Consider the following 26,278-nt stretch of genomic DNA (forward strand, 5'->3'; position numbering starts at 1 on the left):
AAATAAATGAAAGACTTAAGTAACTTTTTTATTAAACCACATGATGAAGGTATCAAACATTAAAAATAATAAGAAAGATGGAAACTAAAGAAATAGTCAAATAAGGGGAGTGCCCAAATAAGTTATGACCAGAACCATATGACAGAATTTTATGATGTAAATAATTATGTTTTCAAAGACTGTTAATGATATGAAGTAGTACTCATGTTAAGTTGAAAAGCAGTATTTAAAACTCTATGGTGTAATCCCTATTTTATAAAGGATGTTCTATATCTCAGCGCATATATACATGAGGGCATAAAATGTAATTGCGTGTATATATTAGACGTACAGAACCAAGGCAGGAAGGAAACAGACCCACATATGATCTGTGATCATCTCTCCTTGGTGAACTAGTTTTTATTTTCTTTTATAGAAACATCTATATTTATTTTACAAATTTTCTGCATGTATTTTCATGTTCTGAGAGAAAGTGATAGAGTGGATTAAAAAATAAAATACAAACTCAGAAGTCCTCATCAAGAGTTGCAAACGCTGTTCTCGTGGGGAGTAAAAAGGAGGATGGGATCATTTATTACTGCAAGGTGAAGTTAGAAATTTATCCTCAGGACCTCAGGCCTTAAAGGAACCCTCTGCAGGCTCCTTTCTAAAAGTGGCTCCTTGAAAGAACCCCACCCACCCCGCGATGACCTGGGTCAGCTTGGCTGGTGCCTCCTAAGGAATAGCAGATGCTTTAATTTTGCTGTGTTTCCCCTATTACAATCCAAGGTGCCGCAAGGACAAGAACTCTACACAGAGCTGTCCCCAAGTGATGGCCTCCACCCTTGTTTCGCCATGGCAGGCTCCTTCTCTGGGTGGAAAGGCAATGGCAGCAGCCAGAGAGGGAAACATAACACACCCAGGTGCCTGTGTGGAGCAGCTTGTCTAGTCACAGTCTAAAACCTTCGGGCAAATGATTTCTTATTTAGAAAGAAAAATAATATTGCAAAGATTCTTAGTGAGGCTATTGGCACATTCTGGGGCTAACTTTAGGAGGGGGTGGGGTTGCAGAATTGGCTGTGATAGAGGAAGATGAGGAATGGGCAGAGGCATCTGAAAGGAGAGGTAGGCAAGGAGAGCGGGAAAGGAGGCTCAATTTATACCTGGTATCTAGGTCATGCTGACTTGCTGGGAGCCAGGGGCTTAGTGTGGACGGTGAGGCAAACGCAGAACTGGACGTGGCTCGGGACAGTGCTTCTCGGATTTTAACGTGCACACAAATTGCTGGGGGTCTCATTAAAACACAGCTTCTGATTCAGTCTGTCTGGGGGGAGTCCTGAGAGTCTGCATTGCTAACAAGTTCCCAGGTGATACTGATGCTGCTGGGCCACAGACCACACCTTGAGAAGTGATGGCTTCAGAGATGGAGGAGACAAAAAAGCTGGGAGTGGGTGAGAGGAATGTGGTTTACCTCATTGCCTGGGCATGCAAGGCCGGCTGGGATTCTCTAGTGATGGGAGAAATTGTTTGATCAAGTGGGAGGCTATCTGCTTACAGCCAGTAGTACGTGGGAAGCCATGTGGTGTGGTGGACAGAAGATCAGGATTTTGAGTCTTGTCAACATGGGTGTGAATCCCAAGGAGCTTGCTGTTTATCTTGTAGGGGATGGGGAGGCTTTGGAGGGTTTAAGCTTCTACTGGTCAACAACTTCCTTGACCTGGCTAAGAGCCTCGTTCGTGCTTGAGATATGGCCAGGCCATCAGTGGAAATGGCCCATTGCCACCATCCTGGCCAGGCTGAGGGATGACTCCTGCCCAGAACCACTTGCCCAGAAAGAGAAGGGTTGGAAAGGCCAGACGTCTAGCTGTGGTCAGGGTACACACTCAACCCTCAGGGCCCCTTCCGTAATGAGGTCTACTTCCTGGCCTATGTTATCCGTGCCTTACATCCTCCATGGACCAGTGGTATCTGCATCACCTTGTTAGAAACACAGAATCTTTGACTCCATCTCAGACCTGAATCCGAGTCCTCATTTTCACAAGATCACCAGTGATGTGTGTGCACACTTAAATTTGAGAAGCACTGCCATACAAAACTCTTCTGCTGGCACACTTCAATCCAGGGAAAGGAACTCAACGAATTAAATGAATACTTACACAGCCTTCCTATGGGCAGGGCAACGTTCTGAGCACATTTCCAATATTAACTCTTCTAATAACCTGTCAATCACATTATTACATTCTCCTCTTGCCTGTTGCCTGTGTCAGGGCCACCCTGCAATGTCTAAGAAGGTGGCAGGCACCCTGTCACATGGAGTCCCTACAGTGGTCTGGCCAGTTGGGAGTTGACTGGAGCCTCTTTCTGGGACTCAGCAAAAACCAGAGCCTAGTGTGGGAGGGGAAAGATTTGCACGCGAGGGAGCACACTATCTGGAATAGTCCTTTGTAAGTATTTTGGAAAGCTTTCTGGGCTCTAATTGCATTCCAGAAATGGGGTTAATAGATTAGCTTCCATCTTCTCTCCAACCTCCACGGGGAGGGAAAAAGTTGCTGTTTCCAAGCTCAGATCATGCCTAAAGGGTGAGTCTCCGGAGGGGAGGACTGGATGGGGCCTTTCCAGCACCTCACTCTCAGGGTGTGGGACTTTTTGCTGTGTCGATTGGTGGTTTAAAGCTTGGACTCTGGAGAAAGACTTCCTTGGATCAAGTCTGCTGTGTCCTGCCCATTGCTAGTGGTATGGACCTTGGATAAATTGCTTAACATCTCTGTGCCTCGGTGTCCCATCTGTAAAAGGGGGACATAAAGTACCTATATACAGATATATGGTGAGAATAGAATGAATTAATACACTTTGTGGTGGTTCTGTCCCAAGTCATACTCAACTTCCCCTTCTCCTTCTTCCAGACAGGGCTGGGTGGCTCTTCTATTCAATAGGGGCAGAACCAAGCTGGGGGATTCCAGGAATGGCCCAAAACTTGAGGAGGGGATTGGCAGGTCTTCTAGGGGCGAGAGGGAGTAAAGGCTGTATTAGTTTCCTATTGCTGCCTAACAAAGTACCACAGTTTTGTGGTTTCAAACAACATGAATTCCCTACGTTACAATTCTGGAGGTCAGAAGTCTGCAGTGGGCGTCATTTGGCTAAAATTGAGGTGTCAGCAGGGCTGAGTTCCTTCTGGAGGCTCTAGGGGAGAATTCATTTCATTGTCTTTTCCATTTTGTAGAGGCTGCCTGTATTCCTCGGTTCATGAGCCCTTCCTCAAGCTTCAAGGCCAGCAGCCTAGCATCTGCCCATCTATCTTGCAGCACTTGGACCTCTGCTTCAGTCATAATCTCTCCTCTCTGACTCTCACTTCCCTGCCTCTGTCTTTCACCTATAAAGACCCTGGTTATTACAGTGGGATCACCTGGATAATCCAAACTAACCTCCTCCTCATTTTATAATTTTTTTTTAAGATTTTATTTTTCCTTTTTCTCCCAAAGACCCCCGGTACATAGTTGTGTATTTTTAGTTGTGGGTCCTTCAAGTTGTGGCATGTGGGACGCCGCCGCAGCATGGCTTGATGAGTGGTGCCATGTCCGTGCCCAGGATTAGAACCGGCGAAACCCTGGGCCACCGAAGTGGGGTGTGTGAACTTAACCACTCGGCCCCAGGGCTGGTTCCTCATTTTACAATTCTTAATCATATCTGCAAAATTTCTTTTGCCATGTAAAGTAACGTTCATAAGTTTAGGAAATTAAGACGTGGATATATTTGGCAGAGGGACATTATTTTGCCTAACACAAGGGCCAAAGAGATTCAGCAGCAGTTTACTTTGCTGAGTAAATGAAGAAAGCCCTTGTTAGTGCTCACAAGGGGTTGATAAGAAGCTCTTGGTAATCAGAGGGCACTACCATTATTGGGGGCATTCATCTGTGCCAAGCCCTGCTGTGGGTGCTCCCATGGTTTTTACCACTTAATTTGCATACTAGCCCATTTTATAAGTGAGGAAACAGAAGTTGGGAGAGATGGGGTCATTTCTTTAGCAGCAGGACTGGTGTTTGAACTCAAATGCGTCTGATTGGAAGGTCCATCCTTTTCCCACCACATCGGGCATTTTATTCAGAGTAAATTGAGCCCAGTGAGGCGTGCCCATTCAGAAGGCTTAACGTCTTCAATGGAATCCATTTCTACAAATATCGCTTGAATATTTCTACAGCTGGGAACTGGCCAGAAGAGAATTTGGCAATAGCCTTTGGAGTTTCATTACCCAGTGCAGGAAAGGGCATCAGGAGCCCCTTAGGGAGGAAGCCTCTGTTTGCTCTGGGCCCCCCCTTGGCCTCATCTCAGAGTTCCATGATTTCCAAGACCCAGAAACCCTATGCCTGCACTGCCTGGCCCAGCTTGACGCCCAGCCCAGGGTAGGAGGCTTTCAGCTAAATAAATGAGAGCATCTTATAGCATGCAAACCACTCCACAAAATCAATTCTATGCCTCTGGCCAGAGAGCTTTTGGTATGAAGAGTATTGGAACAGTTCATGAATAATGGAGATCACACTAAATGGCCAGGGAGAGAGAAACATGGTTTGGTGAAAGTGCTCTTTTGTTATCACAGCCCTTGGAAGTGGAACATTCAAAAGGACAAACAAACTTGGGTAAAGACCCTCCTGGATGGGGTCATGGGCAAGGCGACAAGTTCCAGGGGTGACTGTGATGAAGCTGCTCTTGTACTGGCAGGAGGCAGTGCTTGCTCCATAGGAACCGTGGAACATCCCTGTATGGCTTCTGCTGGAAGCAGCTCTGGGAGATTCCAGTGAGCAAATGGCTGGCAGAAATGACAGAGAAGCAAACATCTCTTTAATCTGAGAAAGAGCTTTCCGGTAACTAGAGCTGCCCAAGAATGGAATGGGCCAACATCAAGAGCAGTGAGCTTCCTGTCTTCAGAATTATTTAAGGAGAGGTCCCATAGAAAGCTGCTAGCAAGCCTAGAGGATCGTCTGCTGCAACCTTGAAGTCCCTCACTTGTGGGTGCGAGGAAGGCCTCATTAGCCTCTAAGCTCGCATTTGATTGGCTTGTTTTACCCGTAGAAGTCTCCCAGTTATTGCTGGGAGTCCCCAGGTGTTTCACACATACTCAGATCAGCCCTTCCATGTTCTTTTGAATCACTCTGCTTGTTGATATCACCTGCCTACCAGCGGCTTGAGGAAGGCACCTCATGCCCATCACTGCTCTGGTGCACACCATGATGATACCGCTGATTGCCAAATGTCTCTGTACCAGACGCACTGTATTCTCAAAGAATGGGAAGAAGGCAGTAGTGTGTGGGTAAATAGTTAATAGCTGGCTCTCCAGATAAAAAGAAAGGCTCTGATTTGTAGTGTTTTCCAAGTTCCTTGGTGTAAATACTCCCACCATGCCTGATTGCCAGCCAGCAACTTATAGTCAACTGATTTGCAAAATTCCTGAAATTTTGACAATTGATTCTCCTAAACTGGTGCCCATCGGCTCCAGCATACCACGGGCAGAAGTCTTCCATCTCTAGTTGTCATTCAGGGTCCCTGCTGCTTGTGACCAGAATGCATTCTGAAAGCAGCCACTTAGCTTCCGCTCGTGGTACTCTTATCCATAGGGGACCAGACCAAAGTTCTTAGGGCAGGCTGGGGGATTGTGTGCTCTCTTAACTTCTTCCTTCACCCCACAGCACAATGTTTTCCTGAATCTAGGCATCCGAATGCTAACTCACCTTTTCAGGAGGAACCTTCACACATGCACATCACTTGTTCAAATAGGTATCTTGTAGAATCTCCAGATTCTACTCCAATTTCAGTTTAAGTTTAGCTGATTCCTCAAAGTGGTTGATCATCAGAATTTCATGGAGAGCCTTAAAAATACACAGAATCCCAGGCTGCCCCTTCCTCCTGAGATTCTGATTTGGTAGATAAGGTGTCGGGCCTGGAAATCTGTAATTTTCAAAATTTCCCTGGGTTATTCTAACAATGAGGCATGTTTGACGGTCACCGTGCTTCACTGCTTTGAGAAGGAGGTTAGTTAGAGAGCATAACTTTTTTTTTGTTTTATTTTTTATTGAAGTTATGATAGCTTACAACCTTGTGAAATTTCAGTTGTGCATTATTATTTGTCAGTCATTTTGTAGGTGCACCACTTCACCCTTTGTGCCCCCCCCCCCAGCTTTCCCCTGGTGTTTATCTTCCACGTGTGAGTGGAGTCATACAGAGATTGTCTTTCTCTATTTGGCTTATTTTGCTTAACATAATACACTCAAGGTCCATCCATGTTGTTGTGAATGGGACGATTTTATCCTTTTTTATGGCTGAGTAGTATTCCATTGTATATGTATACCATATCTTCTTTATCCAATCATCAATTGATGGGCACTTAGGTTGCTTCCACGTCTTGCTATTGTGAATAATGCTGCAATGAACATAGGGGTGCCTGGGAGAGAGCATAACTTTTAATAACCCTTCCAGAAGAGTCAGAGCCATGAAATTTGCTTCCCGGTGGGGGTGATGTCCTAAGGAGGGAAGCAGTGAATCCGAGGGATGTGACTGTACCTTCTTTCTGCCTGCAGCAGAGCGGGTTTAGAAAGCCAGTGGTGCACATACCACAATCCCAAGAAAGCGGCTAAGCAGGAGAGTGACAACTGCCTAAGTTAAGTAGCTCTGAACCATGTGTTCATTATAACCATCACCCAATCACCCAGTGCCATTGGGCTGTGGCTGGACTATTCTGGAGTTTTGCTAAGCCTGCCCTTCTCTTTCATGCTTTCTCCTGAATTCTCCTCTACACCTTGGATCCCTGCTGCAAAGCTTGCTGCTCAGAGTCGGGCCTTGTGTACTGGGTTTCTCCAGAGGGCAGAGGGAATTTCTGCTCAGCCTGACCTAAAAGAACAAACTCAGAGACAGGCAAAAGAAGATAGAAAGGGCAAAAGAACCAAGGTGGCTGTAGTGGGAAGAGAGAAGGAGGGTCCATGAAACATCACTGACATATATAGTCTACTTTCGATAAAAGGGGACACATTCATTTTGTTTGTTTTCCTGCCTTGGTTACCATAATTCATATAGGATGCTTTGTAATGGAAATGAAATCAGTTGTTGTCCTGGCCATCGTAGCTGGAGCTGGGGACTGTCATGAACTAAAAGGCAGATGGCCTGGGGTGAAGGAATTTGGTTCTGCTCAACAGAGGTGCTCTGTAGCTGGTGGTATCAAACCAACCTCACTGTCTTCTCTCTCTGGGAAGTAAAAATGTAGAGTGGACAATGAGGGTGGGCTTCTCAGCTTGGGGAGTCCCAGGTGCTTCTGTGCTCCTTCCTGGTGGCTGTGAACCCTCCTTGTCCCCAGAGCCGGGAGAAATGAGACTTGGGACAACTGTACCAATTGCCCTCTGACGTAGTAGCCTGAGGACTCACAACAAAACCCTCATTGCTGTGATCTGTGGGCTCTATTTCTGCCCTGGGCCCTGAGGAAATTGACTGAATGACTGGATCTCCACTTCCAGTTTTAATTCATCATGCAAGAATCAGGATGCCAAACATGATGCTCTCGGACTCCCCAAATATCACAGTGCCTGAGGGCATGTTTGCCTGGACTGGGGCGAGGGGGGAGTCTGAATTGTTTCAGAGACTTCACCCAAAGTGACAACAGGGGCTGCCGTGAGCAAGGAGAGTTAGAACAGCACGGTATATTACTGTGCACAGGAAGTACTGCCTACAGGAAGAAGGCTTAGGGCTGGGAGTGGGGATAAATCATGAATGGAACCTGGATAAGACTCACTAGCCATCTGTCTCAGCAACGTGGAGCCTCAGTCGTTCTGCCTCTGATCCCGCCCTTCTCTGAATTCCAGCATGTTCTGTGCCGTATACACTGGCATTGATTACCTGGGATCTCCTACTGGGTTCACACTGATGCCTCCTGAAAGACTAATGCATGGTTTACATGACCTCTAAGGTCTCTTCCATCCTTCTAATTTCTAAATTTGCTGCCAAGACCTTGGAGTGGGGGGGAATAGGTTTTCTATGTCATTGTTATCTCTCCCAGTGAGGTGTCCTCTCAACAGGGGTTACTGGAGAAATACGGGGTTTACTGGAGAAAAACTGCATCCAGCTGGCCTCCTGCCTCTCCAGAGAACAAAGACACAGACACAGAGCCCACGTCTGCCAGCCTCAGGGCTCATCTGTTACCTATCCCTGCAGATTACACTGGTGAACTTTGGATGACTGCAGAAGCCCATCCCAGGTTAAACTTTAAGCAACTGGTAAAGTGGACATGAGATGCACGTTTCATTCAAAGGATCCTGGAACCTAACAGCTTGGCTCTGGGCACATAGTGTCAAGAGGGCTTGGGAGATCTGAGAGACAGTTTGCAGAGGGACTCAAGTAGAGAACAGGAGGGTTATCAGCAGTAAGAGGGAGTTATGGTGGACAGAATACAGAAACACCTGAGAGTGAGGTCAAAGACACTGGCCTGAGAGTTAGCAGCTTACACTAACTCGGTGGCCTGGGATAAGTCACATTCTCCAGACCTCAGGATCCTCATAAATAAATTTTTGATTTTATATTGTTGAGACTATCAGTTTCTTTTATTTTTTATTTAAATCAGAGTCATAAATGTCCCACTCTCAAGAAATTCACCCACAGATTTGTATTACTTCTGTGGTTATATTTGTTTTATTTTACACTGAGATCTATAAAGTTAAAAATGACATGGAATTATGGATGCATTTTATTTTTTCTTTTCAAATGGCTATCCAGTTGTCCCAACATCCTTTATTAAAAATTCTGTATCTCCCCCAGTCATGTGAAGTACAACTTTAATCATAGGACAAATGTTCTCTGTATATGTTTCTTTTTATACTTTCTATTCTATTCCATATTTCTGTCTATTCTTGTGCTGGTATTAATTGTGTTAATTGTCAAGTTTCCCTAGATGCTTTAATATCCAAGAGGGCTATCCATCTTCTATTTTTGCCTCTTGTTTTTAGGACTTTCATGATGTTTTAGTCCGTTTGGGCTGCTACAACAAAAATACCATAGACTGGGTGACATAAACAACAGAAATTTATTTCTCACAGTTCTGTAGGCTGGGAAGTCTACGATCAAGGCACACCAGATTCTGCGTCTGGTGAGGGCGCGCTTCCTGGTTCATAGATGGCTGTCTTTTCTCTGTGTCCTTACATGGCAGAAGGAGCGAGGGAACTCTCTGGGGTCTCTTTTATAAGGGCACTACTCCCATTCACGAAGGCTCTACCTGCATGATCTAATCGCCTGCCAAATGCCCCATCTCCTAATTCCACTCCACCAATCAGGTCGGCCAGTGCTCTGTAGGGGAGGAGCCAATAGGAGATAGAGAGAGGCTCTGGAAATGTTGCTCCAAGACTCTGCCATTGTGGAGAGGGGTGTGAAAACTGCTGAAACATGGACAGGGGGCTGAGGGTTCCCTCCTAAAATGGCTGTGCCTGTGGTGATGAAAATGACAATTATACTATTGTGAACCGCTTGGGCTTGATTTGCAAGTCTGGCGATTGGATGGCTCCAGGAAACCTATTGGAGGAATGCCCTTTCTGATATCTGTCAGAAATAATCTGCCATGTTTCCACTCACCTCGAATGATCTGAATATCCGTTCCTGTTGAAGGTTGTGAAAGTCAAGAGCAGAACATCTGGAACTTTATAGTGCCAGATGCCCAAGAATACATAATAAGTTAGTGATTTTGATAAAAAGGAACAGGATGCCTGTTTTTGGAATGCTTATCCCCGGGGGAAGATGGACTTTTTTCCTCTCCGACACTCTCCTCTTCTGGCCCTCACCACTGCATGGGGGCTTCCACACTGATATTGCTGCTGGCCATTTCTTCCCACTCCACTCCTTTTGCACATGCACACGGCCTCCTTAGAATCAGAGAGAAGCAGAAGCCAGCGAATAGCTGGGGTTGCAGCCAGTCCAGGGGGCCAGTTTGAAGATGGAACAATGAGTTTACCTAGAAAACATCAAGGGACTGTTTTCAAAGGAGCCGTGTAGGAGGCTGAGTTACTGCTTCTTTGCCCTGATGGTAAAATAGATAAGAGATTAGTGATGTGTGTAATTACAGAACTTGAAGGTTTGAATTCTTTTCCCACTCTAAGCTGAGATGGCTGCTTCTAGTTATTGCCTGAGCACTTTAGGCCTCCTTGAAGATGGTTATACAAAAGAATATAATCTCAAAGAGGCCTATGAAGTGGGACATCCAAGGAGAAAGAGAGTTACATCTTGAAGCTTTATGGTCCTGGTGCAGGTCCTTTAATTGAGGAGTGAGTCAAGCAGAAAACTGGGGAAAGAGCATCTGATGGCTGAGGGAACAGTATGTGCAAAGACCACAGGACAAGAGAACACAGCTTATTACAGGCTTGTCAAGAAGACCTGGGAGGGCAGTGGTTCTCAACCTCCATTCATTAGAATCATTCAGTATGTTTTAAAAACACAGACATCCCAGCACCCCTGCCCTTGGTATTTTGTATTGACTTTGAGGCTTTCTGGTTGCTTCACTGAAAATAATATTGTTGCTACTGCTATTGTTGTGAAGAAATATTTGGTTTTTGAACTTTTGCTCAACCAAATCCCATTAGCTCAAGAAGTTAAGACCCTCTCTGGAGAGTCTGTGTGGGGATAATGAGAGGATACGGCCTTTAAAGAGGTTGTTCTCTCCTGGGAGATCCAATAGGAAAACAGCTGGGCCTCCTTGGGGTCAATAATCTTCAGACATCTGAAGCTGCTGAAACATGGCGGCTGCCCATCTTGGAGAGGGAAACCATCTTCGTGAGCAAAATCTTGGCTGAGGCACAAAGAGTTCCTGTCTGTTAAGTGAACACGGGCTAATGCAGGGATTAGGCGAGAAAGGTCAGAGATGTGTGAAATTGGCAGTAGCTTTGAATATGAAAAAGGTGTCAAATAATAAAGTAAGTGGTGGCAAAGCTTTTCTTCCTTGCTCTGAGTCCTGACTCCATCTTTTTCCCTTTGGGCATAGAGTATCCTTGATTGCCTCTCCATTTCCTTTTTCTCCCTCCTCCAATCAAAAGCTAGCTCGGGGAAACCATCAAACTCTTTCACTCTAAGGTGTTGTGGCAGATGGCAGCAACACTATCTCCCATTCCACACGTTCTTCTTACACGTTAACTTCGACTCTCCCCCCACTGAGTGGTGGTGACTGTGTCCTCTCCTCTTGAACATGGGTGGACCTTTTTGACTGCCTCAAACTCTATTGAGTGTGATGGAAATGACAGCACGTGACTCTGAGGCTAAGTCAAAAATATGCCATGTGCTTCTAACTTCTTATTTGGAGACACTCATGCTTGGAACCCAGTTGCCGTTTTGTAAGAAAGCTCACATAAGCCTAGTCAGAGAGATCCCATGGAGAAACTATATGTAGGTGTTCCAGTCAACAGCCTTGCTGAAGTCTCAGCCAAGAGCCAGGATTAACCACCGGATATGTGAGTGTAGACACATCCAGTTGATTCCAGCTGCTAGCCATTTAGTCACTCCTGGCCTCCAAGTCTTATTTGAGGCCCCAAACATTGTGAAGTAGAGACAAGCTGGCCTTGCTCTGTCTGCTCCAAATTTCTGACTCACTTAATTCAGGTCGCTACTCAAATAATACCTCCTTGGAGAGGACTTCCCTGACCACCTTTGTCTAAAATGATATTTTTTTGCTGAGATGTAATAGACATATAACATTATATTCATTTCAGGTGTACAACATGATTTGGTATTTGTATATATTGCTAAATGATCACCACATTAAGTCTAGTTAACTTCTGTCACCACACACAGTTACAATTTTTTTTTTCTTATGGTGAGAACTTTTAAGATCTACTTTCTGAGCAACTTCAAACATACAACACAGTATTATTAACTATGGTCACCATGGTGTACATTACACCCTAGGACTTATTTATTGTATAACTGGAGGTCTGTACCTTTTGACCACCTTCACTCATTTTGCTCTAAAGTGGTATTGATTATGTTCTATCCTCTCCCTTTTTTCCTTCATAGCACTTATCTGATAAAAATATTTGTTGGTTTGTTGGTTTTCATTGCATGCCTCCCACAACGGAATGTAAACTCCATAATGATAGGACATTGGTACTTAGAAAAGTGCCTACACATATTAGACAGGTATCTGTGCAATAAATACTTGTGGAGTGAATAAAACTTGACAATTATGCTATTAGTTCATTCTCCCAGAGTCATGTCAGACACCATTAAGCAACCCAGCCCTCTTTGCCCTGGAGCCTGGATTATGCCTCAGAATAACTCACAACACAATCATGCATTACTGATCTGAGTTAGCAGATGAAATGAAACCTGTTTTCCATACCTGGTCTATAGCATTAACTTTGGCGTGTTCATTTATTGTCTTGTTGTGATTACTATTTGGGTGTGTCCAACCGGATACCAGAGGCTCTCTGGGGCTACAGGCTGAGTCTCACACTGTAACTGGCAAGTAGTAGAAGTTCAAAAAGTCCTAGCTGTGTTGAAATGATTTGTGAAAATCTTCAGATCAACTCTTTGGCAAGGTGGAAGGACTAGATCAACCTATGATCATGAGGCTTCCCAAGATAAGAGGTGAATAATTTGCATCGCGCTAGTAGAAGAAATTCCCAAGACTAAATGAAATGAAGCTACTTCCTGGCAAAAAATACTAGATGAGAAAGTCAATTCTGATCCCAGAGATTTGGGGTTACAAGGTGTTCAATATGTTCAAACCTCTGTGCGATTTGAAAAGTGGGCCTTTTTCACCTTTCCTACCACAAAGTATTGCAGACCTTGATTTGCATCATCAGCTTGCATATGGTATGATGGTGGTCAAATGGAATTTCTTCAGGGCCAGGCCTAGAAGCAGGGTCAAGCTTGGGGTGAGGGAGAGGGTGGGATAGGAAGGCGACAGCTGGAATGCATCTCTCCAGATTTGAAGAGCAAAGGGATCCTGTTATCAGATTTTGCTGGGAATGGGTGGCCTGTTTTTGGAGAAATGAGATCTGGAATTTAACCTGGAAGGCCCTGACTTTTGGGGTCAGGACACTCTCGATAGAAGCATGTTTTCATGTCTGTCATCTGAGGCCCTCGCTCCTAACCAGTGTTTTTAAGAGGGGAGAGATATACCCTAATTGTTTATGAATGCAATCATTTCTGCTTTAGGATATGGATAGTCAAGAAGGGCAATCTCACTGAAACTGAGTGACGAATGTCATTTTTGGAAAGAGCTAGTTTCAACAAAGATTACCATCACACATAGAGACATCATTCACCCCTATTACCAATATATCCACCCCTCAGAGACAACCCAAACTATGAAAAGAAAACAAAAAGATACCCCACCGGGATGAGCTCAGATGTTTACTCCCTCCGCCCTCCCTCAGCAAGTCACGAGAGGATATATCTATCAATAAATCCACTCTCTTCTCCACGGAATTGTCTGAATAAAACCAGAACAATGATCCAAGGGGAGACACTGCCCTATGGCTGCAGCTGGCAGGGTTGCTCAGCATCTGGGCAGTTGGAGGAATGCTCTGTTAATTTATTAAAGCTAGGAATCAGGCTTAGATTCCAGTGCTTAGGCTCTGAGCAACAATTTGACTTTAGGTCCTGTAGCAGGCTCAATAAACATCAGGCAATGTGGGCCAGCCCAGTAGCATAGTGGTTAAGTTTGGCACTTTTGGTGGCCCAGGTTCATGGGTTGGATTGGGTGTGAACCTACACCAATCATCAGCCACGCTGTGGCGGTGACCCACATACAAAATAGAGGAAGATTGGCACAGATTTTAGCTCAGGGTGAATCTTTCTCAAGCAAAAAGAGGAAGATTGGCAACAAATGTTAACTCAGGGCCAATCTTTCTCAACAACAACAACAAAGAGTAAATAAAAAAATAAAGTGTTTACAAAAAAATCAGGCAGTGAACACTGTGGAAGTTGGCAGTTGGTACTGAAATAAAAAATTTAAGAAGTTTGCCTAATCTTTAGTGTTTGATCATCTCTCCTGGACTGATTCTGTGTGCGTGTAGGAAGATGGTAGGGCTATCGAGGGAGAATCAGACTTGTCATCTTGGGCCCTTTTCAGAAATTACTTGAATCTATAAAATGCTGTGTGGTAGACATTTGTTTAGGTTCAAGTAAATCATTCTCTAATTTGTTTTGGACCATCTAGGGAAAATTCAGTAATGCCCTTTCAAATATGGTCTTGTGTACATTTTGGGGGAGGATGATTATGTTGGAGATCCTGTAATTTTGAAACTCAATCAAGACGAACTTATCTTTTGATGTTCTTCAAACTGATTTCAGAAGCTTTTTGACTTAGAAGCAAAAGAGGAGGCAACGTTTTCCATCCATATTTACTCATCAGCGCACAAAACTTCCGCCAGTGTGCCCCATCAAATAGTCCAGGCTGTTTTTCAGAATTTCAAAATAGAGGTTAGTGGGCAGATCAATCTGTGCTCCTCCCGGATGCCTTGGGGTCCTCTTTACTTCTATATTCTTCTACTTACCTTTAACAGCCCACGCCTGGGACTCGCCTTGGAGGATTTCCTGCCTGCTACTGGAGCCACTTCTGCCAACTCACCAAAGCCAGAGAGCCTAAAATGCCCGGAGCGTACACTTATCCCTCCATCTCCCCTGCCGGGAACACTTCGCCTTTGACCACTGGTGCAGGAATGTGAAACCAGCTCTGAGGTGTCGCTTATGCTCCGGAGCCTGCCTGGGACCAGGCTGAGAGTGGGACTGTCTGACCGTGCTCCCGCTTGGCTTCTCACCTTCCTGCTTCCTTCCCCTTCCCCTGGTGGTCTCAAGTAAGGGCACTTTCTAAATGAATCACTGGCCGTGAGTCTTCATCTGCAGGTCTGCTTCTGCGCAACCCATTACCTTCCCCATAAAGTAAGGTCATGAGAACTGAGTGAGGTAAATGCATATAAAGCTTTTATCATAGTGTTTGGCCACAATGTATACTCAAAAATGTTAAATATTATTATCAAGGTTCTCACGTCAGTTTTTTTGACTCTGGAAGATTAGTGCCAAGACTTTGGATGTCAATCTGGTGAAGAAACACTTGAATAAGACTGAAAGAGCATGTGACAGTGCATCTTTACATACCAAGGCCGCACCACCCTGGTTATCTGTGCAAATGTAAGCAAAACGAGAACAAGGGGAGCCAGCAGTACAGAATTTGCTGGGGAGAGAGTATGCCTTATTAATATTATTTTTAAAAGATTGGTAAGCCCATTTCTCTAAAAGTTGGAAATTTTAGATGTTTGGCCATTTACTGCGACTACTTATTTTTAAAGAAATCTCTCTATATGTAAAGTGAAAGGCTATGTTGTTGGTGGTGGCAATGAGATCCAATGCATCTCAGTGGGGTGGGGCCAGGAGGGAAATCACAGTGACCTGAGCACCCTCCATCTAATGAATTAGATGGTATTGTTCTGAGGTTTATCACCCAGAGTGGGAAACCAGGAGAAAGGGAAGTTTTATATTCACATTGATATGATTCTACAGAATTCAAGAGTCATAAAGAATCTGAAAAGCTCTGAGACAGTTTAAACAATCTATAGAATTTGTTACTTTTCCTTTAGACTTCACATGTGAAGTAATAAAATTAGAAGGAGACCTTTAAGGCATGTGTACAAGCTCACTGGGGATTTTTCTTTCTTTCTTTTTTTGCTGAGGAAGATTCTCCTTGAGCTAACATCTGAGCTAATCTCCCTCTATTTTGTATGTGGGGCACTGCCACAGCGTGGCCCAAGTCGTGTATGAGTGGTGTAGGTCCATGCCGGGGAACCGAACCCAGGCTGCTGAAGCAGAGTGTGCCAAACTTAGGCACTAGGCCACAGGGCTGGCCCAACTAGGGATTTTTTGAAGGCAGAAAATCATAAATCTTAATATTTAAGGGGGTTTTGAGAGGTCATCTTGTCCTCTCACCTTTCATGAGGGTCAGATGATGCAAAATGCCAAGGCCAGATGGGATGGACTAACTTATTCCAATATCTGACAATGTTCACCATCAGGAAAGCCTCTTTCAGCTTCTCAGGTGGCAGGGAGTTAAGCCTCGTTTCTCTGTCAGGGGACAGCCAGTCTTTGGGCTGGGCTGGAGCCTTTCATATTCTTTGTGACTCTTGAATTCTGTAGAATCATGTTAACTTAGTGCTGGGAGCAAGGAAGGATTTTCATCACCGAGTCCAGTGTTCCCACACATGTCCTTCAGCTCAGGAGGCTTTGATTCTGTGTCTTGAGCCGGACCCGGCATCTGTTTTTAGATCCTGATCCCAGGGCATGTACAAGGAGTTTCACTGTAGTGCCTGGGAGTGGGAATTGCCTCATGGTTCTAGTGCCAGTGGAATGGGAGAGTGAAATGTGGTGGATGCTATATACAGAACACTGTGCAGCCACACGAATCAAAGGACTGGATGCTCTATTGTTTCATGGCTAGATTTTCAAAACAGCATGGAGTCCGAAAAGCAGATGTAACATCATTTGTGTAACAATCACACACATGAAACAACACTGTATATAAGGATATCCACACATTTAAAGACATATATTGAAAATGTTATGGGAGTGGATATTATGGAAGAAAGAAAAAATGAAAAAAGAGAAAGCATTGTACTGACTGAAGATGACAAAGCTAAGTACGGAGGAGCATTGAAGATTCTGGTTAACTAGACTCTTTGCATCCAATCTTCAAGAAAAATAAGAAAAAAAGATGACTAGAAGCAATAAAAAAGAAGGTGCTTCAAGTGAATCAGAAGCTCAGCCAAGCTTGGCCTCGGGGTGGTCCAGCGCATTCCACAGAGAATGGAGGCCCAGGGAGGGGGAAAGTCCTCTAGGAAAGTGCCATACTCTTTTCCATCGTCTCACCCCCTGCCTTTTCTCTCCAGCCTATTCTTTTTCTTTTACTTTTCCACAGCTTCTATTTCCTAATTCTTTAATCACTGCCGCGAAGCACTAAGTAGCAAGGTAGGTGCTCGGTTTAAGAGAATGCGGGAAAGGACCATGTTCTATCTTGTAATAAACAGTGTTGTCCTCTCTCTTGGATTTCACATCTTGGTAGTCAACATGCTTAGTATGCAGGTTCATTTACTGAGTGCTTACTACATGCCAGGCGCTGTGCCAAGTGCTTTACCTAAATCATCTCATTTAATCTGCACCAAAATTCAGTGAAAGCCGCTCACACGTTTTAGATGACTAAAGCTTAGAGAGATTGTGTATCTTTTCACATAACAGTTAATCTTAACATTCTGTGGGTATTATCACTCCATTTGGGACTACCATGAATCATCAAATCAAAAGGATGTTTCTTTTATCATACTGGGAGGGAATTAAAAAAATCCCAAACTTTGGTTGGCATCCAAGCAGAGAGAAATGAATCAAGTTCTTTCCTCATTGATTGCCTGCAAAATCTAACCATTCTTGTCTTTGTGATTGAGCGTGTATTCAGACTCAAAGAATTGAAATACTCCTTCTATGGGGCCACATTTGGGTATCACTCATTTCATCTACATTCTACTGGAAATCCATGTCACTAAGATAGTTTCTTCCTAGAGAAGTGATGAGCAACAGGAGTGATTGCTGGCAAGCCACTTCATGTCCCCTACTGCTGTTTCTAGCACTTCCATGTGTATGGATGTGCAACTGTATGATTGATAGGTTTCCACCCGAGAGTTATCTGCTCCTCAATTATTTCCATATTTTGTAGACTATAGTCTGTAAATATCTAGCTGATGAGGCACCTGCACATGAACCCAGCGGAAAAACATGCATCTAAATGGCCTAAGTAAAAATACCCAGTTTAGAGGCACCATCAACACAGGGTGGGATTTTCAAATGAAGGCAAAGGGAACAGCATTGCTTCTCCAGAAGCACTGCTTTTACAGGCGGTCACCAGTGTTGCCACAGCAGCGCCGTTTTTTCATGTTGCATGTATCACCTGCCACCTAACTGGAAATTCTAGAGAGCAAAGTCTTCATCTGAAAATCAATTAAGTCATGAGATATGAAGTAATGGCATAAATTCACATTTTGGGAGAAAAAGAGTACATCTGTGGCTCAGAGTGCTTAATTCAACTTCCCTGGCTTTGGGCTGTGGCCCTTCTCCTTCTTTTTCTCTTTTCTTTTTTAATTACCCTTAGCATTTTTTTTTTTTTTGCTTCGATAGGCTGCTTCTTGATTATTGACACACATGCACATGCACACACAACACAAACACATTCTCTCTGGCTAACTTTTAATGCTACATCTTTTATGCAATAGTCACTATATAGTTAGTCATTATATATTTATGATATATATAAATAATACAAATTATACTATATACACACAAAACACATACCCAATTCAAGACAAAACCTGGTAAATCTTCAGTTTGTAGAAGAGCATTCACTTCAGAAACGCTGCACTCATAAGTTTCCAAATTCAGGATTCATTTTGTTTTTTCCTCTGATTAGTAGAATTCATTCTACTTAGCCAATGCCACAGTGATGCAAAACTGAATTTTGACAACTGGTATACCATACAATGGGAGCAGGTGTGAAAAATAATCTTACGAACTTTGCAGTCTTACTTTTGAATGTCCATAATGAAAATACTTGAGTTACCTCCAAACCAGTGGGATTTGTGGTTCCTACAATGCCAATTTGGGTTGTTGAAATCCTTGATGATTTGCCAGGCACTGCCCTAGGAGAAACTTAGACCAAGACTTCCTATAGGTAAGACTCCCCTGGCATGCATCATGTAAAAGATGCCATGATCTGGATCACCCATTTAACTGGTGTGGGAATGTGTTGAAAATCTGTCTTCTTTCTGTAGTTATTTTTTCTATTTGTCAACTTCTATCCATGGAGTTACAGGGAATTTGCCACTCAGAAAAGTCCCCCTGTGAGATCTCATTGGAGAGCCTCCGTCCCTCTGAGCTTGGAAGTCCAGAAACTGTTTACAGATTTTCCCAAAGACTTTCTCAGATCTGCTTCTGAAGAAAAGACTTATCTTCATGAGCCCACCAATATAACCTCCCACTTAATTTCACAAAATTGCCCAAACCCAGATTACAATAGGTCCATTAGGATAGAGAGATCATTTCTGTTATTTCCAAGGCTGTACCATGTCTAGTGACACAACCGTATTAGCTAAGAGCAGAGAGCCAGACTCCTCATTTACATCATGGCGCTGGAATCTCTGCTGGCAATACTGAAAACAAAGATGACAGTCATTCAAGCAGCCTTGTTACTGGAGCATACACAAGCCCCCATGACCTGGCATCTTTAAAGTTTTGATAGTTTTTTAAAAAGCTATTAAAATCACACACGATATGATGGTAGTCCTTAAAAAAAAAACTCAAGGCATTTTATAGCTAAACAATTTTATTGGCTTTCTGTGAAATAAAAAACACAAAACAAACCACCATGGTTAAAGGCCATAATCAGCATCAACCAAATGAGCCAGCCACTTGGTTACAGTAGCTGATAACAAACACTAGTGGATATTATTGCTTATACCCCAGGTTAATTTATATGTCCATTACGTTTGGCAAAGATTACAATCAAATGGGAGCTTTGGTTGTGTAAATTCAACCCTGACTACTCACTGAAAACTCAACTTCTACCATTTCATGATGGGATATACGCCGATTCTTCCTGAGTCTTGACATTTACCCTCTCATTCTATCTCTTTTCTCCTTCCATTAATGATTTACAACCTCATTGACCAAAAATTAACATAGATGCATTCATAATCATCTATCCCTACTCTTCCTTTGCACGAGAGGGTGATACCTATAGGGGCCTCTCCTAACTCATATCTGGTATGTATCCACTGTCAGTAATAAATGCCCATCTGTAATCTGGATAGATTTTCAAATGCATATGGCTGTCAACATTGGGGTTTGCACTCAACTGTCACTTTTCCAACTTCTGAAAGCTAGAAAAAAAACCCAACAGCCTTTAGCAGCAGCAAGTTGACCTCTCAATAGGAAAAGCCCTAGCGCCCGCCACACAACATTCCACGGCAGGTAAGGAGCTATGGCCTTCAAATGCTCTATACGAGTGCTGTAACATTTTAATTTACAGAGAAGCAATGATTGACTGCCGCTTGAAAGCTCCCCTGCTCAGTACTTTCTATTTTAACACTGAAAACTCAAGGACAAAGGTCAGAAGTAACTTACAATAGCACCATTTCTTAGACTCTTGGAATGAGATTCCTGTCTGCGTTGGAGAATTCAGGGACCCTAGACGACCCAGCCTCCAGCTTTGTGCTTTCACAGGCCCCGCTGAGTTTCAGCAAGGGGGGGTGTCTGCCTTAGCCTACTTCTGCAGCGACGTGAATTTTCCCTGGGAAGAGTTAAAAATACGTGTCTTACAAAGTGAAGATGGCCGCAGGTGAGAGACCTGAGGAAGCCTGTTTCTGGTGGTGAGATGTGACAAGCCTGCAGACAACGGGACAGAGTCTGGGGACCCTTTCCCTTGCCCATCTCGATTCAAGTCCGTGGAGAATCTGCATGCAGAAGCATGGCAAGATCAAGGAACACTGAGACATAAACTCTAACACAGCAATCCAAACGCTAATGCTTGAACGGCATTTTTTGTATTCAGGTCCACCAGTGGGTTTGCCCTGGATAATGCTGGGGTTTAATAAGCCCTTCTAATGATTATAAAGATTATCCTCTTGAATCTAGATATTCTAAACAACAGAAGATTTGATATCACTATATTTTACATGGCACATATAACCATATAATTACTAGCACTTACACAGCAAATATCGTAAATACACATTCTTGGAGTTGACTTGGTAATTATACCGATGTTATTTGGCAGAACAAAGATTAAACCCTCTCTAGCTTGCACTTCGGGGAATTTCCTTCCAACCCTTTACTTCACAACAACAGGATAACCCTCTAATTATGTCATAATGCTTCGTGGTCACGGGCAAAGAGAAGCACAGGGCGACTTCATGGTTAATTTGTGGCCTGTAAAATAAAGTAATACATAGTATTTTCATTTCAACAAAATACAAGAGACCATATAAAAATATTTTCCAATTTGGAATTTGAAACATGAAAGCTGAATTTTTTTTTTCCTTTGTATAAAAAGAAACGAAAAAACAGGCTAGAGTTTATTAAGCCTTCTAACAAAAAATACACACGTAAGTGTAAGGAATGCAGTGAGCGTCAACTTCCCTTCTTGTCCAGGCTCGTTGATGGTGAGCTTGTGCTTTGATCCCCACAAAGATAAATGCACGACAGTGGAGGAAGATCAGTGCCTGAAACCTGAACTACAGCTTATCTCTAACAGGAAGACTAATTTTACAGTAGTGCTTTGAAAAGTGGTGGGTCACATGATCGATCTTTTATGTTTTTCCTCCTCAGGCAACTGCTGGAGATGAATTCCAGAAGCACCACTTTCTTCTTGAGTGATGTTTATTTAGTGCAATATCTTCCTTCTCTCTTTCCCTTTTCACACGCTGGTAGTGGTCTTCTTCCTTCAGGTACCACACAGGGGGCCAGCGGTGCCGCTCAAAGTATTCCTGGTTGTCTGCGGAAGGAAAGTGTGGAGGATGACACTTGCTGGTCACTGATCGCTTCTGTGTGCTCAGTTCTGTGCTTAAAGCTTCGCGTATATGATTATCTTATACATCCACTCAACAACCTGATGTGCAGGGATTATGATGAGGACCGTCTGCGGATTGTGACACTAAAGTTTTGAGAGATGGAATACTTGCCTAAAGTCATGCAGCTGGACACAGAGAACCTGAACCCAGGACCACTTGATTTCAGAGTGTAAGCTTGCTTGCTCCTAAGCATGCCTCCCCAGGCAAGGCTGAGCCAACGACCTTGCATGCTCTGCAGCAGGGCAGCCTGAACCCCCCTCCACCCAAATCCTCCGAGCATGAGGTTCTCCAAAGAGAATTCCCCACCTACAATTCCTTAGGTCATGTCACATGAACATGCGACCACCAGGCAAGTCACAAGGAATTCTCCATGAACTGCCTGCGCTCATGTTCCTTCTCAAGGGCACGGAGGGTAACACTTCTGTCAGAGGGGATGAGCTCTGGACAAATGGGGACCCCGCAGTCTCACCTGCAGATTTTGATTTGATTTCCTTGCGGAACTTGGAACAAACACTGTTGTAGTTGGTGCAGATGTGGTGCAAACACCAGGCGGCCAACTGGTGGGCATTGTGAAACTGCAAGGAAGTGACCAAAAAGGGATTAGACTTTATTTTCTAAAGTGGGGCTACAAAGAAATAGGAAGCCATTGTCGAGGTTAAACAAATAAAGGGCCCATATACTAATTCAGTAAACCTCTTGTTTTGACGGCAGTGTTTTGACTTTGGCCATGGTTCCAATGCCAGCCAAGTATAGCGTGTGGCACACCCCTCCTTGACCCTCTGTGATAGGTGCACCAAAAATACTCCCTGTATCAGATCAGAAGTTTAAAGTATGTCTTGCCCTCCCACCCTCCCCCACCACCTGGCCCTCTAGTGACCGTGGCCTCTGGAAGACACCAGCCAACAGCAGAAAGCAGCGATGTTGTTTCTGTTTAAGGAAGCCTAAGCAACAGAATATCCCGTGTCACATGTCAGAGCTCAGCTTGCTGGGGCCAAAGATCTGAAAGAGGAGACTGCGGACTGTGTGACTGTCCTATACCTGTCCTTTGGTTACATAAGAACAGGCGGGGTGGGGCAGGGCGGGAGGGATCCGAACACTCCACACCTCGTTTCTGAGCAGATGCTCAGGGAGGTGGCCCCTGAGGTAGCTGTGACCGAAAAAGACCTGATGCTCAACTATTGAGTCAGCTCCCCATTCCCTCCCCAAATTTGGCAGTATTTCCCCCACCCCTCACTCTCTCTGTCCATGCCCTTCTCAGACATCCATTCTGTTGTTTGTTGCTCTTTAAGTTTCTTTGATCAGGTGAAACTCTGGAACCTACAGCGTGCTTCCTCTAGGGCTCACATCTCTGCCATGAACAAAGGCCAATAGAAAAGCCAAAGTTCTCAGAAACTAATTCAATTAACTCACTGAAAATCGCAACCCCAACATCATGGACAATTTTAGCTGGTGCTTTCAACTTCTTTTGATATTAGATCTCTTTCTGACAGTAAGATTAGGGCAGTCGTGTACTAGAGTTGGCTTGTACCTGCTCAAGAGGGTCACTTGTGAGCATTTCTTCGCTACTCTGAGTTCTGTGATATCAAGTTGTTAAAATTGGCTGGATGGGAGTATTTACACCATGGAAACTGGAAAATGCAACAGACCAGGGACCCACCTGCCCCCAAGCTGACTGTTACATACTTACCAGCACAGCACTGGGTTAGGGTTTAATGAATGAACTAAGGTATGGGAGACTCCATCCCACACTCTTCCTGCCAAGGCTCGTCAGGGCTTAGCAGTAATCATATTATTTCCTTGCAGGGTGTATGCGTGGGCAGGGTCGGGGGAGGGGACAGGGCAGGGACACACAGCAAACCAGACACAACTGCAAATCATTACCTCAAGTGAACTGGCCCCTAATGAAACTCTGGCTCATTTCATTTTTCTCTAGGAGGAACACCTACTGGAGAGAGCTCAAGTCATAAACTGTCCCCAGGCCTCTTTCAAAAGACTGCAAAATCTCACCAATTTTGACGGGGGCTTGCTGATCCGAAAGCAAATGGTGCCTGTTCTCAGTTTTCATTGTAACCCCTGTTAGGTTGTTTTCCACATCGGATTTTAATAATTCATGCTAGTGTCTCTATCTCTCACCGGCCTTTGATTGCCCCAAGGGTGGAGAATCTACCATTTGTATCTACCTGTCTTCTTATCTAGGGTGATGCCTGGCATGCGGGGAGAAAATAATACATATTTGTTGACTGTTAAGTTAGAACAAACAGATTGCTGTAAAGTCCTACTCCAGCTTTTCTCCTTTTGAATCTGAGCCGTTTCCTCTGGCCATGCTTCCAACAGCCTGAGTAACACCTGCCATAGGCCTCCCATCTCCCTGAACCACCTCCTCTCCCTTGATTGAGAAATATCGATTTAAACTGCCTGGCCTAAGACTTAGTAAACCAGCGCCCTAACCAAGAGAGGGAACAAAGAAAGCCAAACCCGTTAGGCTGAAGAAAAGACTGAAGAATTTATTCTCAGTTCCTTCAGAGTGTAAATTCTTTATCACTAAGTCTATGCCAGGGACTAGATAAGCCCATGCATGAGCCTTGCCTTATGAGAGGGCTTCTACTCTTCAGTGTTCTTTCCTGAACATTCTCTCCCACTTGATTCTCAAAATAATTTGTAAGGTTGATAGGGTGTGAATTACCATCCCCATTTCTTACAAATGAGGAAACTGAGGCAGAATTTAGCTTTGTGCCTTGAGTACGTTATTCAGTGACAGAGCTGAAGCTAGATCTCGGACTCTCTCTAGAAGAGGCGCGCGAGTGTGTACTGGGATTATGGAATCACAGTGTCAACATTAACAAATACTGATTTTAGAAAACTCCTGGGGAGCTGCAGTGAGATTTGGGGCGTTACGGGGCTTCACGGAATTCTAGAAACTGTCTGATTTGGCCAATACATGTCCAAGAATTCAGAAAAGAAGAAACAGAACCTTCCCCTATCGTGCCCCAAGTTGTTCTCCCACTTGGGAAGCTGGTGCCTCGGGGGATAATGGGGCTGGCGTGGGGGAGGGGTCCTTGTTGTTTTTTCAAATGAAGCCCAGCAGGGTGAATGGTGCACGAAACGTCAAACTCTCAGATCTTCCCAGTGTACACAGGGGGCCTCTGTGACTCAGTGGTGACATCTTTATTTAGACAGATGCAACAGTGGAATGTTTTATCAGCATTAAACAAACTGGTTGAACACACTGAAAAGGTGAAAAGCACATTGTTACAAACCTGGGCCAATTCCAAATAAGAGAGTACTTCCCCATCAATGCCCACGCCATTCATTGCGGACTTGGTCAGCTCTTGAACGGCGTGCTGCTCTGAGGAAGAGAGGAAGCAGGAGAAAGTTAAACCGTATCCTGTAAGTCAGACATCTTGCCTGGAAGGTCTGATCTGGGACCACCTAAGAGGCGAGGAGGTATGGGACACCGCTCTGGGCAGCCATCCGAATTAAATCCAGGGCCCATTCTGACGTGTGGCCTTTCAGTACCGAAGTTCTGGCCTCAGCCATTGCACCGATGACTCTGGGGATACCCGTCAGCCCTTCTGAAATAGCCCGAGCTCTCCAGGCCTTCACTGTCCAGTATGGTAACTGCCAGCCACATGAGACTATTTAAACTTAAATTAGCTAAAATTAAAAATTCAGGTCCTCAGCCACACTGGCCACATTTAAGTGCTTAATAATCACATGCGTACTGGACAATGCGGATGCAGAATGTTCCCATCACTGCGGAAAGTTATCTTGGACGGTGCCACTCCAGACAGTCTAGCACTTTCCTAGCATCTTCTAGACTCCCTAGTGTCTTCCTGTTTGACAGTTTTCCTCCTCACATCACTCTAGTTCTCAGTAATCTCTGACACTAGAGAGACTGAATAACAGAAGAATGTGTCCATGTGAGGAATTAAAAATGTGAACGCGCATGTCTGCCTCAACAGCTCCAGAAGGGTGACGCACTAGTCAACTTCTTAGATTTTACAGACCAGGAGATCTTCAGCCAGAAGGAACAAAAATCCAGTTGGGAGAGGCATTTCTGTGCAGGAGCTGTGTCCGAGGCTTCTAAGCTGAATTTAAATTGTGGTTCTTAGACTGAGCTGTCTCTTGCCTGCATCTGGGCTGTCACTTGCCTCTAGAATTGACATGTGTGGGTACAGTGTAGGCCCTGCATTTCTAGTTCCTTGAAGGATGTATTATTTTTTCATCTCTAGCAGTGCGCCTGTTCTTCTAATCCATTAGAGCATCCAAATCCTGCCTGCTTTCTGCTCTGGCTCTACGTACTTGGCAGGCAATATGTCCCTAACTGGTTAATATGGTATCCAGATTTGAATGGTTTCTTTGGCACAACCTTCCTCAGCTGGATTGACAAACAAAGAACTATTTGGAACTAAATTTCCCTGAGAAGTCATATGGGGTTTTTAACTGCAACATTTCTTGATATTTACTTAACCGTCTGGATTGCAAAGCATTTTCACTCCAGAAACTGATTTTTAAACACTATGTTCTAAACATTCTATCCTTACACTAAATAGTATACTCTAAACACTATAAATGATTAAAGGAATCATCTTAGGGAGGTGTATATTAAATAATCATAACAGTAATAACAGCATTTAATGACAAAAGTAAACACACACAGAAATCTATAGTTCACACAAGAAGTTTTC

At 44.1% G+C, this 26,278-nt stretch overlaps 1 protein-coding gene across 41 annotated transcripts in view; it reads right to left on the reverse strand.

Annotated features, from left to right (window-relative positions):
- Positions 1–19,327: 19,327 nt before the first annotated feature.
- RHOBTB1 (Rho related BTB domain containing 1) overlaps positions 19,328–26,278 on the reverse strand; it is a 117,391-nt gene continuing 110,440 nt past the window's right edge. For all 41 annotated transcript variants that reach the window (XM_070488358.1, XM_070488325.1, XM_070488306.1 and 38 more), the window contains 3 exons: positions 24,848–24,936; positions 22,060–22,165; positions 19,328–21,514 (listed from right to left, as the gene is read on the reverse strand). In XM_070488358.1, coding sequence (XP_070344459.1) covers positions 21,345–21,514; positions 22,060–22,165; positions 24,848–24,936 — 365 coding nt within the window. In that variant the 3' untranslated portion in view covers positions 19,328–21,344. The remainder of the gene's footprint in view (positions 21,515–22,059; positions 22,166–24,847; positions 24,937–26,278) is intronic.

The sequence above is a fragment of the Equus asinus genome, chromosome 2, assembly GCF_041296235.1.
Source record: "Equus asinus isolate D_3611 breed Donkey chromosome 2, EquAss-T2T_v2, whole genome shotgun sequence".
NCBI lineage: Eukaryota > Metazoa > Chordata > Mammalia > Perissodactyla > Equidae > Equus > Equus asinus.